Raw genomic sequence first — 14,742 nt, 5'->3', positions numbered from 1 at the left:
TTTCTGTCTTTTTATGGAACCAAGCGGAAATGCGTGTAAGAAATGTATGAATTTGCAGGAAGGACATAAAAATCCCGGAAACAACAGATCTCGTTGAGTTCTATGATAATGGCAATAATAACAGTGTTCTGTATAATCGGAAACAATCTGCCGACCGAGAAAGAAATACAGTGTTCATACCATTATCTACAACAATCAAACTGCCATCTTTTTCTTCTAATAACGTTATCATGGATATTCTCAGCAAAATGCGCTTTCCGCGCTTTTACGTCGACAAATTATGTCTATTTCTTTCCGAACATTTGGAAGATTTCTTATTGATTCTCCACATTACCACCCCACCTCTTTGGTTTTCACCCATGGTTTGTAGTTGGGGCTTTCAGATAAAAAAAGACGTTAGAATCCTTAATTTAAGATAATTTTCTCGTATGAGAGATTGTTCCTTATACATTTTAGCCTAAACCTCTTAATGCCCCAAAATTCAGGGTACATTACCAGGCTATTTTTGGAGAAAGAATTTTCTTTATAATAGCATGCAAAATGCAATTGAATACTTATAAGTACAATAATAATATATAGTTTTCATTGAAACTTTATATCAAAAAAGAAAAAAAATATCATATTACTTGAAATATAATCATGGAATATTGTAGTGGAAATCTTTACTTTGCGGAGACAGGAAAAACTTAAAAAATAATGGAAGATAGGTTGCGTCTGACCTTAATTTATGAATTTACAAAACTCACGTGTGCGTTCGCAAAGAAATCTTCGTCACATTTTATTTCCAACTTAAAATGATACACATTTTTTTATCGTGGGTTCTGTGCAAACTGTTAGGGGTGAGTGGGGTATAAGACTATTTTTAGTTATTTTTCAGTTCTGTTGTAAATTACATACAAATGTAAAACCTAATGATTTATCTAAAGACAACGCGTTTATAGGCATTGGTATTATTTAACAATTTGTTCATTAATATTATCACCTATGTCTTTATTACTCTTTTAGCGAATGCTTTGTTGTTATTTAAGTTGTTGTTTAATATCATTTCAAGAATCATTTGTCAATGAGTATTAACAACGATGTGAATAGTTTTATGTTGTTGGTAGTATATTGTGATGCTTTGGTATTGTTCTATACACATTCAGTACTGTAATTTCTTTTTACATGTACAGTATAAAGCGAAACTATTCTCATAACATTTTTGGGGGTTGATTTTAATCAACTCTCCTATGCACTTACTCGGGCAAAACGAAAGTGAAACAGTGTTTGGACCCAAGCACAAATCAATACCGCTAACAACACTTAGTTCTTGAAAATAATCGATAAATTCGATGCTATGTATTCTGAAGCATTGTTTTTCAGGAAAACTTATTTATTAATACCATGAAAATAATAAGATTTTAAAAAATTGTACAAACAGTTTAGATTTTTTTAAAGTCGTATCTATTCCTACGCTAGAGTTCAATGTAGTCTCGTTCAACCAGACGCTTGGCTGTCTCCGTTAATATCCGACAAAACAGAGTCTCTCTTGCTTGTCGGAGATAAACGGAGACAGCCGAGCGTTTGGTTGAGCAAGACAAGAGTTCAATCTTGCCTGGATCCATACAATTTCTCAGAAATATTTCGATTACTGATACTAATTGCCATGCAAAATCACATATCGTTGATTTTGAATAAATGATAATCGATAAAATCAACTCCCGTCAGCACTTCAGTACTTTGATTTACAATGTAAATGTTAACTATTGTAACAGTTTTGATGTGTTTGGTCAAAACCGAAAAACTGTTATATGCGCTCGATTCTTTGTGTAATCTGCTCAAAGTGCAGGTTTTCATAGTAAGACCCGGATTTAATATGTTGCTAGGTTTTACGTTTGAAAACTGTACAGTTGACATGTATAAGACATAACCCCATGGAGTTTCATCTCAGTCTTGTGGCTCATCAATTTGAAGTGGCAGTAAATCTTTCATTGTATATTTTATGCGAATGAATTGTACCTACCGTCTTCTTAAACAATTAAAAAAGGGGAAATAGTTCGATTTGGAATGTTTCTCTCGCTAGTTCCGGTTTAATAATGAAGGGATAATCGCGAATACTAAGCAATTTTCCCACCATATACCAACCATCATCCAATTGTCCCCAGGAAATAACATGTCAATATCACGGGGGTCCTCGGACAGATTTCTCTTTCTCTCAGACTACCACACTGCTACAATGGATCTGCCATGTACTGTTCCCCAGCGCCTAGTTAATTTGTGAAAGTCTTTGGATAGTTTTGTCGGTGCCAGGTCGGATCAAATTGTAACCGCGATGTCGAACGACAAATGGTTGTCAGATCGCTGTGAAAAGTAATATTTCTTGGTTGGCGGCACCTCTCGTATTGATTCTCTCGAACTTAAAAGTGAGAAGTTTTTTGATGACAACGATTCACCATTCCAAAGGTTAAAAGCAATTAGAACTTTTTTTATACAAAAAGAAAAAAAAAGATTAAATCTTTTGAAAGAAATACATTATAGAATTGTAAGAAGACTGGATGGCGTTGACCACTTTTAGACTATATCATTGTCCTTTAGAAGAAAAGTTTTGTATGAAGATATATAAGAAATTATTAAATTTAAAGCTAAAGTATTTTTAGAAACATATTCATATGATACATTTTTAAGCATATCTACTGACTTAAAAACTGTTAACCCTAAAGCCTGCTTAGTCCACAATTGTCTTAATTTACATTTTACAAAGGAAGCAAAAATCTCAATCATAGGCCATGTTTTCCGAGCCGCCATGTTTTCTGAGAGGCCAATAAGAGTACTCTGATTGTTATCAAATTGTCACCCTGAACTCTTAAATATAGCTAATTATATCGACAATGTCCGTTAACTTCATTAAAAAATCATTCTTCCACACAATCCTCTTCATAAAAGCCGAAACCAAGTACGACGGACATCGATAAAACGATTTTTCTCCCCTTTCCATCGACCCGGCCGTACACCGTTATTACTCTTCACTGAAGCAATTTCTCTCTTCTGGAGAATGGCAATCGTTTAATGCATTACAATACAACTAATCAAAGCCTAGTATAGGTTACGTATATGACAAAAAAAAAAAAGAAAATCCGAGTGATGGATCTTCGTTCGGCGTCCATCGAGATACGACACGTCTGAGGCGAGTGACAGAGACTTGATAGCACTTTCACTGTTCCAAACACCAGTGCCTCGGAGTTTAAAACTCTTTTGTTTTAACGTCTTGAAGAATCTCAAACGGGCTTTTGAAAAAAAAAAACCTAGACGAGCACCAACCGTTATAATCAGTAGTTTCCGAAAGAGGACATTAATTATTCATACAAGAGGATAGGATTTGGTGAAGTCGCATTCCAGTGATCACACTGACTCCCTCGGCAGGTGAATTGTAGATGCAGTTGTTTCGTTTTCTTGCCCAAGTTTGTTGGACGACGTCGTACGGCTCTCTTTCGTTCGCTCTCTCCCTCTCTCGCCCTCTTCTCTTATTGAGATGGAAAGATTTTCTGCATGATAGCTTATGTATATGAGCGGCACGCGGATATGATGAGCGGAGATCGACTTTCAATTTACCGAGTACATCAAATCTCACAATGCAAGATTTCGTCCGAATCTGAGGTTTCTCTCCAGTGCAATGAGGAAAAGTAGACTTGAAAATCTGTCAGAAAACCAATATATGTTCATTCTATGAGAAACCTGTCATTCCAAGGCTTTTGGGTTTTATTTTTACTCGCAAGGAAGGGTTTTGGTGGGAATTATATCTAGCAAACCATGTGTTTTGCTGGATAATTCACTTAGTGCAATTATGAGTTTTACAAACGCTTTTTAGTGTTAAAAACATATTGTGTGGGCAACTATATAGCATCGGATGATCAGTGCTGGAGGAGTATACGATTTCTGTAACAACAAGCTGTATATTTTTACAAGAATAGTTACACTCTTTTATATCAGTTGTGGTTTTCACTCAGGAGCTTTCAGTCTTTATTTTCACAATAACGGATTGATTGAACTATGCGCTGTGGAATGGTGGTATAATGGCACTATGGAATTTCCTTTGCTGGTGTTTATTGTGTTTTGTAATTTTTGTGAACTCTGTGCAGTATGGAAATGTCCTCAGCCATAAACTTGGACGGACGGTCATAATCACTCCCCAGGGGAAAATCCGGGGACTTGAGATAGAGTTCCGGTATTCTATGGACCTCGGAAAGGTGGAAGCCTTCCGAGGAATAGAGTACCACCTCACATCCCCGGGCCTCCGATTCCTGCCCCCAATAGGATCCTATAAGATATGGGACGGTATAAGCAAAGCGGTGGATTACTGGTCACCGTGCTCCCAGTCTTTTTCGCACCCGTTAACGAGGCGGTATCTACCCGAATTCCTCCGGGAGCGATTAGACACCATATACACACGTTTCTTGAAGAGTCTGAGAGAGGACTGTTTGTCCTTGAATGTCTATGTCCCGATGAGAGGTAAGTCTAAATTATAGGGACCCTTCGTGTGGGCTGTGTCTATCTGGTATAATTATTCTCTGTATATTGAACAGTTTATTCGATTTAGTCGAATGTAGATGTCAATATTTCTGCGATCGCTTCTGTTGTTACATTCAACTATCTCGTAAACAACTATTATAATTAAAACCTAAATAGATGTAGGATAAACATAATTATTTATATATCATTTTGGTGGAAAATGACGAAATATCTAATGTTGTCTATATAGGCATAATTGTTACCCGCGGATATACATGTATATACCGGTATTAGAACAAATGCAATCAACCGTGTATGGAGATAGCAAGCAAACAAAATCCTCCAGAAATAGTATCACTGCTATCGACAAATTTACAGAACGTAAAACATAATAATACAAAAACATTTGCAAATTATAATTTGTATACATACGAATACATGAGTGAGAACAATTTTCTGATTTTGTATTCTAATATAAAAAATCAATCCATGTCATGTTATAGACCGTAAGAATAGCAAGTAAATAACCCTCAAAGGTCAGAAGCATGGCTAATATTTCATCAGGGAGATACTCCGAAGTTTGCAATGAGATTAAACCACTGTAAATCATTTCATCGCGGAATATTAGCTATGTTTTCTCCAAAGAAAACCCACTTTTAATCTTCTTCAATGGTACTTTCCCCCCAAATCAACGCAAAGATAATCAGAAAAAACAACTCAGATCGGGATTGGGTAAATTCAGGGACAGTCGCTACAAATGTTTTGCGGATCGTTTATGTTGTAAATCTCTCGAACATGCATGGTTAACTGATAATAAGTATTGTACACAGTCCATCAAATATTCAAAACCAGCCAGCAGTTCTCTGCAAATGGGATTTCGTTGTTCTGATTTTCTTTGATCTGCAAGCTTTGCATCTCAAAATTACTTTCGGATTTAATATTCTTTGAATGATTGTATAAAATTATATTCATTGCAACGAGGTATTGAAATACGATAAAGAAGATAGCTCGACAGTACCTTGTTTTAGATTATTAATGAACAGACATGCCTTGATGTTTTTTGGGTTTATTTGGTCCATAATTGGTTTGAAATAGGAGAGATTTTTTTTGAATTCTTGATTTCGGAATACATCCAGTGTTATTCAGTGCTACTCTTTGATTTCTCTCCGTCAGAAACTACTGTATTTTGCACTTTACGTCCATTAAAAAAATACATTTTTCTCTGCCCGGACATACGAAAAGTGGAGAATGAACTCGGATAGAAAATTTACAAATGGTTATAAGGTAGACTTTGCTTTGATATACTGGCAGACAAAATAATGGGAATTGAACAGAGAGTGTATCGTGTCTGGTTGAATGAAGATGAATCGCTAACTCTTGAACGAGAAATCTGAGATGAAGTCATAATCGTAATGGTATCTCGGAATCCGACTTTTGCCTCATTGGTAAACCTAATGAAGCCTGAAATTGGATGGCAGAGGATCACAGTTTTCTACAGTTATGTTCCATTTTTCAAAATCTGAAACACTTTTTAAAACATGGCATTCTTCACTTTTTTTCCGCCAAAACAATACATACAATGTACACAAGAATCCCCACCTAGACGTTTAAATTGCAGTTGCAATATTAATATATATAAGTATAGTTTCATCATATAATACTTCTACAGTGGATCAAGAATGTTCTTAGTGACCCTTTTAATCCGAATACTTATACTTGCTGACATTGTTTATCGATGATTCATGTGACAGTAGGATCCCACACCCGATCCAATAATCTAGTACCTAGTGGCGCTTGTGTCCCTGTTTAATCACAACAAATGATACACTAACAAAATATGTATCCCTTCAGCGTCTTGATGGCCAGCAATAAGGATCAGTTAAATACTGAAATAACTCAACGCCTCACTAAATCATTGGTGAATCTTCCGTATTATGTTTTTGGTACCAAATAGAAACTCACAGCAAAATAGTTGTAAGTACAAAATTCTATAAATGATAGAATTAGCAGAAGATATAGAAAACAACAAATCTTTAAGAGTGAAAAATTTTAAAGTTTGTATTACTATAGTTTACAGCGTGTACGAAAGGTATTACTCTCCAGACAGAAAAAAAAACCCATTTGCTATTAGACGTTGGTCTTACTTTAGCCAATAACAAAGATATAATTAGCAGAAGATATATTAGATAAAAAATATTTAAAGGTTACAAGGTTTTAAGTTTGTGCTAACGGTATATTACGAAAGGTAATGATCTGACTGCAGACAGAAAAAAAACAATGCTATTAGACTTAGATCTTATTTTAACTGTAATAAAAAATGTTCTAGGTAGTTTTTAGATCCCTTAACCTTTTCTACATTGTTTTTATTTTTAATTAGAGAAATTAAGATTTCTAATGTGCTGAGAAATTCATTGTTTATTGTCCTATTTACAGTCAGTTATCGACCGTTTGACATCCGATTTCTCTGCAGGTGAATTTATTTCTTACTTATGACCAGAAAAAAAGACGTACATGTAGGTGGTGAATAATTCCCTTTCTTGTATTAAAAATAAGTATAAGACTGAGTCATAAATATTTTTTGGTTTTGTAATGCGTTGGTTTAATTGTTTTGTTGGGTTTTTTTTATTTGAGACGGGGGGTATGTTTAAAGATTCAAAATCATCTCTCTTTTCTGTTTTGATGATTTTTTTTTTGCTTGCAGTTTTAAAGAAACAGTTGACATTAATATGAGCAATAAAACCAGGATATGTTTATCAATTATTGATATAGAATCTATACAGTTACTTTTTTTTCGTTTGTATTGGGAGAAGTTTGATGTTTATTCAAGGGAAATGGTGCAAATGGGAGTAGCAGCGTTTAAAAGCGTCAGCTTGCACTTTCGATTGCAAGGAAGTTAAATTAGTTTTAAAAGAACCTATAAAAAATTTATACTCCTTTTAAAAACGTACATCTTTCGCAGAGAGCGGAAAACAACTCTAGAGTTTTTTTTTATTTATTGAAAATTGCCAGTGCAATTAAAGGAAAACAAGAATAAAGTAGCTCTATGGAGAAAACAGCTTTCAAACGACATGAATAAAGATGGAGAAGAAAATGGTCTTTGCAGCCTAACTGCTTGATTGCGTTTCTTGTAACGTCGATGTGTTTGGACAGCTTAATTGTTTGGGTAGGATCGAGTGTCCCAGGCAAGGGGAGTATTATTTTGACGTACTACAACAAAATTGATGAAATCGCTAGTAGATGGCACAATTTTGTCAATACTTTTAAAGGAATTGGCATTAATCGCAGACGAGACGAGTCGCATTTGTTTTTTCTATTTCTTTCTTTCTGTTTTTTCTCTCTCCATCTGTAGTGGGTCAGATGGTTAGAGTGGGCACTAATAGCTTTGCTGTTTCATCCTAAATCACAGTGTGTTTGCAGATAAGAACACTGTGACCAGACTAATGTATTGATAAATTCATCCACTTCACGATATTTATCTGAAATTTATCCATATAAATATGTAAGAGTTCGCTATCGCTAAACATTTGAAATAAAAAATAATGAAATAATGATAAACCAACTGAACTGCAATTTATCATTTTGAATAAAATTTGAGACAACAGAAAAGAGAAAAGAAAGAGAGCTAAATTGTTAAGTGGTAATTGGTAATAGCCAGTAGCATGCGACGTGTTCATCGTAGATTCCAAGATGTTGCGTGTGGTACGTAGACAGAAGAAAGGTTTGTAAACATGCAAATGTGTCATTTGAAGAATTTCACCATCTGATAAAGGTATTTCCCCTTCAGAACCAGGAGCGCCAACACGGTGTACCCATCAGCATTCACCAAATGCTAACGTAATATCCTGTCTGTTTTAATTACCTCCAACCTAAGAAGAGTTCCCACAGAAAAAAAGCATGTCTGTTACTGCAATATCATGACTGTAATTGTTTCTTTTATTTGACGTATCCCTTGTATGATATGTTATGAATGCACTTTTTTTTTTTAATCTGTCAATGATGCACAAGAATGATATTTAATCTTTTTTATAGCTTTGAGGATTTATTTTTACTTCGTCATGATGAGATCATCGGAATTAAAAACAAATATATTAAGTTCATTCTATTAATATTGAGCCGATAAGTAGTTAGAGGTGGCGGGAAAATAAATTTAAACTTTAAGCTTTAAAAAGTAAAAAAAAAAATGTTTATGAACGATGTGTTGCAATTTGTTTCCGAGTTCCATTTAATATTACCCACCTTAGACAAAATTAGACTTAGTCCCTCCCGTTTTTTACGAAAAACACGGCTTGGTAGTGTGGGTGAATCACGAAAACACTATAGTCAATGCAAATAATCCTGGGGGAATTATTTTTATGGTGGTAACAGCAGTGCAATTTGTAAAAGGATATTTCTAACATTTTCAACAAATACTCATAAGTTACCAAACCTATATATGATTTACTATAATTATTATATTGGTTTAGAAATACAATGTATTAGTAAACGATATTTTGTGACTCCATTTTAACCCAGGAGACAAATTTGTCGAATTGTCTTTCAAGTTGGATTTAAACGCTACATCTTTACGACTAGAATGATATTTTCCAAGTGTCTCCTTGCTTTGATGTATTTTGTATTATGTTGTATTTTTCATCATCAGCCACCCTGCCCCCCCCCCCCCCCCCCCCCCAATGACGGAATTTAGTTTATTCTCAATTCTTAATAGTTGTTTATAATAATCTTTATGATTAATTTACTTACGTGTAACAATAATTTGTATTCAGATGGTCATACGCAAAAATTGAGATGCGTTTTAAAATTTGTGAAATTTTATTGAATATTATTCATATCGGAATGAGAAAAAAGCATTAGAATCTGATATGCCTCATTTAAAGCTTGATCCATGATGAAACACGCTGTGAAATATTATTGGACACCATGAGAGAACGCATTAGGACCGGATATACCTCATTTGAAAGCTTGATCCAGTTTGAATGTGTGTTCAAAACACACTGTACAATAATATGGGACATAATTCATAACAGAATGAGAGAAAAGGTATCAGGATCGGGTCTATCTCATTTAAATCTTAATCCATTTAGAAGATGCATTAATGCAGGTATACATGAATGTTTGTATGGGGTAGTTAAATGGCTAGGTGTTTGATGTCAATGGCTAATACTGTAATACCAAGGAAATCAATTATTAGCCATGATTAACTCCGTAACAGCCCCTCAGCTGATGAGCTGAATTTGAAAAGCCAATTAATTTATACCGACAGAAAGTCTAATGGTCGCCCCATGATCAAATAAAAATGGCGCGAAGTTTATGGTGCAGGGAGTGAAAACATCGCATGATTAAAATGCTTGGGATAACACAGGCTAATTAAGAATTCATTTGTGGTATTATCAAGTATTAATGTTTGTTCAATGCTTCAGATTCTTCACTATCACCACATCTGATGAATTCTCTTTAAAGAATGAGAAAGAGAGAAAACAATTTGTCATCATAAGTATTTTTGCATTAATGCGGGTACTGCAATGTTAAATCTTTCATTGAATTAAATTTTTATCTTGTTGTGTCATTAGAATAACTTGTCGAGGTTGAATAGTTCATTCCTGTTTTTAGCTAGCATTCGATCAATAAAACTTGCAATGCATTGTGTCCAGAATTAAGCCCTTGTTCAGTATGAAAGATAGTAATTTTGCCCACTACCTCTGTTTTTACCACATCCACAATATTTTAATTAATATTTCAATTGTTTTCGAGAAAATACTAGGACGTTTTGTCCAGCGCTGACACTCCCTATTAAAACACCTGCAGAGACTGATGAATGCATTTGAAAGTTCAACACGTCCCGAGTATGAAACATTTTGCAACGTAACAAAATATCAAGGTTTGTGACGTTACAAATGGTCTCGACTCGCCTGCTCCTAGATATTAAGATAATATTTAGCAATTTAACGACAAGCGCAACAGTTACAACAGTTTCCATACCAGCTACTAAAAATATATTTGATTTGAATGGATTAAAAGAGGTGACGTTTCTAAATGACTCTGGTAGAGAATTTAGAATCTCTTAGCTCTAAGCCTTATCTCTGAAAGACTAGCATGCAACATTATTTAACAATCGTATCTATACGTTCCATTCTGATTTAAGTCTGGATTTCTGTTTCCGGTATTCGTGCTGAACATAAATCAGATCAATGATGCCAATGACAGATGCAATCGAAGTACTGACACGTACCGTTGTACATGTAGAACGGTCGCCAAATCTGACAACTTTAACTCGAACAACAATCTGATAACTTTGTAATACTAGTAAATTGATCTAATACCACCCCAGCGAGGAAAATTAATGATATAAGATAAATCAAAGTCACTAAAATTTGATTAATATTATTTGATATCTGTTAGATTGTATTTTGAACCTATTGTGTACAAAGCATTTCTTTAAGACAAAAAAAATATTTTGCTTGTTCTTGTCAGTGATCTTTTAAAAAGTCCTTACCTAATTGCAAATATGAATTTTCAGTATGTTTTTATCAATTAACACCGGAATGTTATGAGCGGACTTAATCCCAAAGGGTAAACCCCAGATTTCAGTTTTACGGCATCGATGTTTATAACCTATAAAACGTCCTTAAAAACACTATAATGCACTTTGATGGTTATTCAGGGGATACTTTTTTTAGAGCACTTTAGCTGGTTTTTTTTTCACTTTCCACGGTCATATACGATCCGATTAAAATAAATGCGCATGCGCAAACATTCCTTTCCTTGATAATGATATTATCCTTAACAAGTTCTAAGAAATAAAAATAGACAAAAACTGTACGCTTTAATCTCTGAGCATAGTCATTTTAGTGTGAATCGAGCATATCTTTAATTTTATTGTAAGGAAACAGCGACAGCAGTAGGCAAAGTGGAATTGATCGGCCGGTCTAAAGACTCCGTCATGCCGCGCCACTATCAGATACATTAAAATTAGAACCAATTTTACGGAACGGAAAAATCCGTGTTGTTCGTTATCAACACTGGATATTTATTGGCCATTATGCCACCTCATTTCCATACAGAAGATTAAACGAATTATGCCTTCGATCATAGCACAAAAAAACAATGGTTATTCCAAGGGAAACACAGTCCGTTACTGGTGTGTTGTTTCGCCAATGCCTCAAATTGCAGTTCCATTTAGTGGAACATTTAGAGAAACGTTTTTAAACACGGGTCACTTTAATTGAAACAAGTGTCAATTTTTTTTATGTAACGGGAAGCCGAGCGTTGATTAAGTATTGTCGAACGTTTCATAAATCTGTCCAACTATCTGATCAAGTATGAATCATAGACACTCTGGCATTATTGTAACAGACATTAAGATGAAAGAAGGATATATTCCTGTTATTTTCGGAGATTCATTTGCCACTCAACCATTACAAGTATCACAATAACCTATTTTGGTTCAGTAAATTGTAACATCGGTAAATGTTCGGTTGATCAAAGATATTTTGCTTGAACCATTTCCATAAAAATGTTGCCTGTATCTACAGTACCATTTTCACCTACTCAAAAAATTTGCTTAACCTATCGATTTTGCGTGTTGAACAGATCATCCCTTTTATATCTTTAACACCTAGAAAAAAACGTTTTCCATGTTGTTCTCTTGATTTTTGTCCAATGACCTTAAAATTAGACAGAATAAATCATAAAATAGCTATCACGGTCCCTTCCTGGATAGTCGGAGTAGAAAACGAAAATAACGTCGAACCCAGAATGCATAAAAGTATTTCATAGTACTAGTACATTTAGTTCACATAGAGAGAGAGAGAGAGAGAGAGAGAGAGAGAGAGAGAGAGAGCAATATTTCTTATCTCAACCAAGGTTTTCCTTATATTGCATCAATTTGCCGTGTTCGAGTGTCGTCGTGCTGAAACAAATCTCTATCAGACAACCCCATCGAAGGAATTTAGCCCATTTCTTTGCTGAAGATATAATTTTGCTTTGTAATGAAGAGAAATGTTTCTACTGAATGGAATATCTGACGGCAGAAAATATCATTTTAACAATTACATCTTCCACGAGCGTTCTCTTTGTAATAACATTGTCTTCTTTTCGCTCACGCTAATGTAATTAGCCTGATGGAATGGTTGTAAGAAAAACCTTCTTTGTCTTTAGAAATTACGTATTTTAAAGGATGAAAAAAATCACATTAATCTTTGGAGTCTTTAGGAATTATATAGTGTTTTTAAAGTAAGCAAGTCCTACTTTGAACATTTATGTTGAACCCAATGAAGATAGATTGTTCGAAATTTCAGAATAGTAAATACAAAAGCCTCTTGTGTCAGATTTAAAAGTTGATTGAGAGTAATTAACATCCAAGGCATTTATCATTTGTGATCAGTTTCTTCACTTATTGCGTAATATTCAAAAAATTAACTCTGTCGGGAAAGTCGAGAAGAAAGTGAAATTGCATTGTATGTGCGTGTGTTAAAGCCGATACCTACTTCCCCCTATATCCAGAGTTTCTTCTAGAAAATGTTCTTTTAAATTAATTAACTTGAACTTAACAAGTGATAAATTTGATTCCATCACGCAGGTTTCTGCACTGAAAACAATTTGTTGATGAACAGCTTCTTTTGATTTGGCCTATAGGATATTTTTGTTTTATTATGCGCGATTTCTGCTCAATGTTTTTTTTTTTTACTTTATTAACCTATCAACATCTGTCTTAATTTCAAATCCTGAAGAGCTTAAAGAGCAAATTTACTTCCTTTATACGAGTAGACGAGAAGTATGTTTTTGGCGATTAGAAATAACGTGGGTTTTTTTCAGTGAAATTCTTACATATCTACACATATATTGCAAGTGTTTCTCTAATGTCTTGGACTGTGGCGTTCTTAAGGATACATGTATCAAACTGATAATTTTTTTTTTTTTACATGTAATCCAATTTCATTGCATGATCAAGTACAACACAGTAATGGCATTCACTTAATATATTCATAGGTAGTCATGGATTTACAGAATTTTCATAGTAGTTGTGAACGAGCTTATTGTGGTATTGATAACTAAAGTATAACAATTTTAATGTCGCAAAAATAAAACGCGCATTGCATATTACTGTGAACCAACTTTTATTCGCGGTGATTATATTTCACAATCAACAGGATATAAACTGGTTCGTGTTGGCCTACTTTCGCGATTACGACGTGATCATTTGTGAAGTACTAATATCAGAGCCATTTGATGACTGTTTTCAAGGTGATCTTAGAGGACCATATGTTTTTAAGCATGGAAAATGCAGTCCTTGCCTTCCCGATTCTTGACTTGATGTCATAATCTGTGCCACCTTGTCTGTCCACCACACTCCCAAGGTAGAGGAAGGACTCGACTTCTTTGATGGACCTCTCACCAACTGTAACTGGTATCTGGGCAGTGCTGAAAAAGTTTATATAAAGAGGAAAATTCTTACATGATAACACTCATTTACCATCTCATTGAATACTACATAAGGTGAAAGAAAGTGTTGATTTTTGATCTAACCATGGATAGGATATATTATACAAAAATTCATATTCGTGCTCCTAGCTTTTTACATGTACTGAGGGAAAACAGCCCATCTTTAAAGCAATATGAGCTGCAATTTTCATGATAAAATTTTTTTAACGAAAATGTTATTTTCTACTAAAATGACAAAAATATCATGCTTTTTAAATTTCCTTTCGCCAATTTTTTGTAAAAAGCGCCGTTAAAGAGCCTTAATTGGAGCGAAATTGAATTATTGTCGTCCTGTACAAAAATTGATTTGCTATATGTTCCTTAGAAGATATATCTTTTCTCTGACAAAAATTATGATTTTTCCAACCTTATTTATCATAAAAGTTTAAGTTACATGCAGCCTTAGCATACTAGCAGGTTTTTACAGCAAAATAAAATTTTGAAAAATACAGCTCATATTGCTTTAATCTATTTAGGAACTGTGGCGGATAGGAAGACATTGGTTTAATTTGAGTCGTCTGGCCACCATGTTATATGGCAAGCTAAACTGCACCAGCTACATGTGTAGGTACATTGTAATAAAAGAAAGAGCTCACCAAATCGGTCACACACGTACGGTAGTCAGACCTCATAGTCCGCCATTTTATATTAACAATGCCTCTTTATTTTCAACTCTTGCACTTTTCCAATTTCAATAAAATGGACATTTTTGTAAGGTATGTTGCTCATTTACAGGTGTTATTTTTTTTTTACCTTTTAAAAATAAAAGAATTTACCGGA

The 14,742-nt window shown here is 34.4% G+C and overlaps 1 protein-coding gene across 4 annotated transcripts in view; it reads left to right on the top strand.

The window, feature by feature from the left end:
- LOC105329921 (neuroligin-4, Y-linked) overlaps window positions 1-14,742 on the top strand; it is a 100,608-nt gene that overhangs the window by 61,481 nt on the left and 24,385 nt on the right. The window contains exon 1 of one of the 4 annotated variants that reach the window (XM_011431413.4): window positions 3,055-4,485. The exons of the other annotated variants lie outside the window; for them this stretch is intronic. Coding sequence (XP_011429715.3) covers window positions 4,050-4,485 — 436 coding nt within the window. The 5' untranslated portion in view covers window positions 3,055-4,049. Of the gene's footprint in view, window positions 1-3,054; window positions 4,486-14,742 lie in introns of those variants that run through there. 4 annotated transcript variants of the gene reach the window in all.

The sequence above is a fragment of the Magallana gigas genome, chromosome 8, assembly GCF_963853765.1.
Source record: "Magallana gigas chromosome 8, xbMagGiga1.1, whole genome shotgun sequence".
Classification (NCBI taxonomy): domain Eukaryota; kingdom Metazoa; phylum Mollusca; class Bivalvia; order Ostreida; family Ostreidae; genus Magallana; species Magallana gigas.
This window is presented reverse-complemented; position numbering and strand designations above follow the sequence as displayed.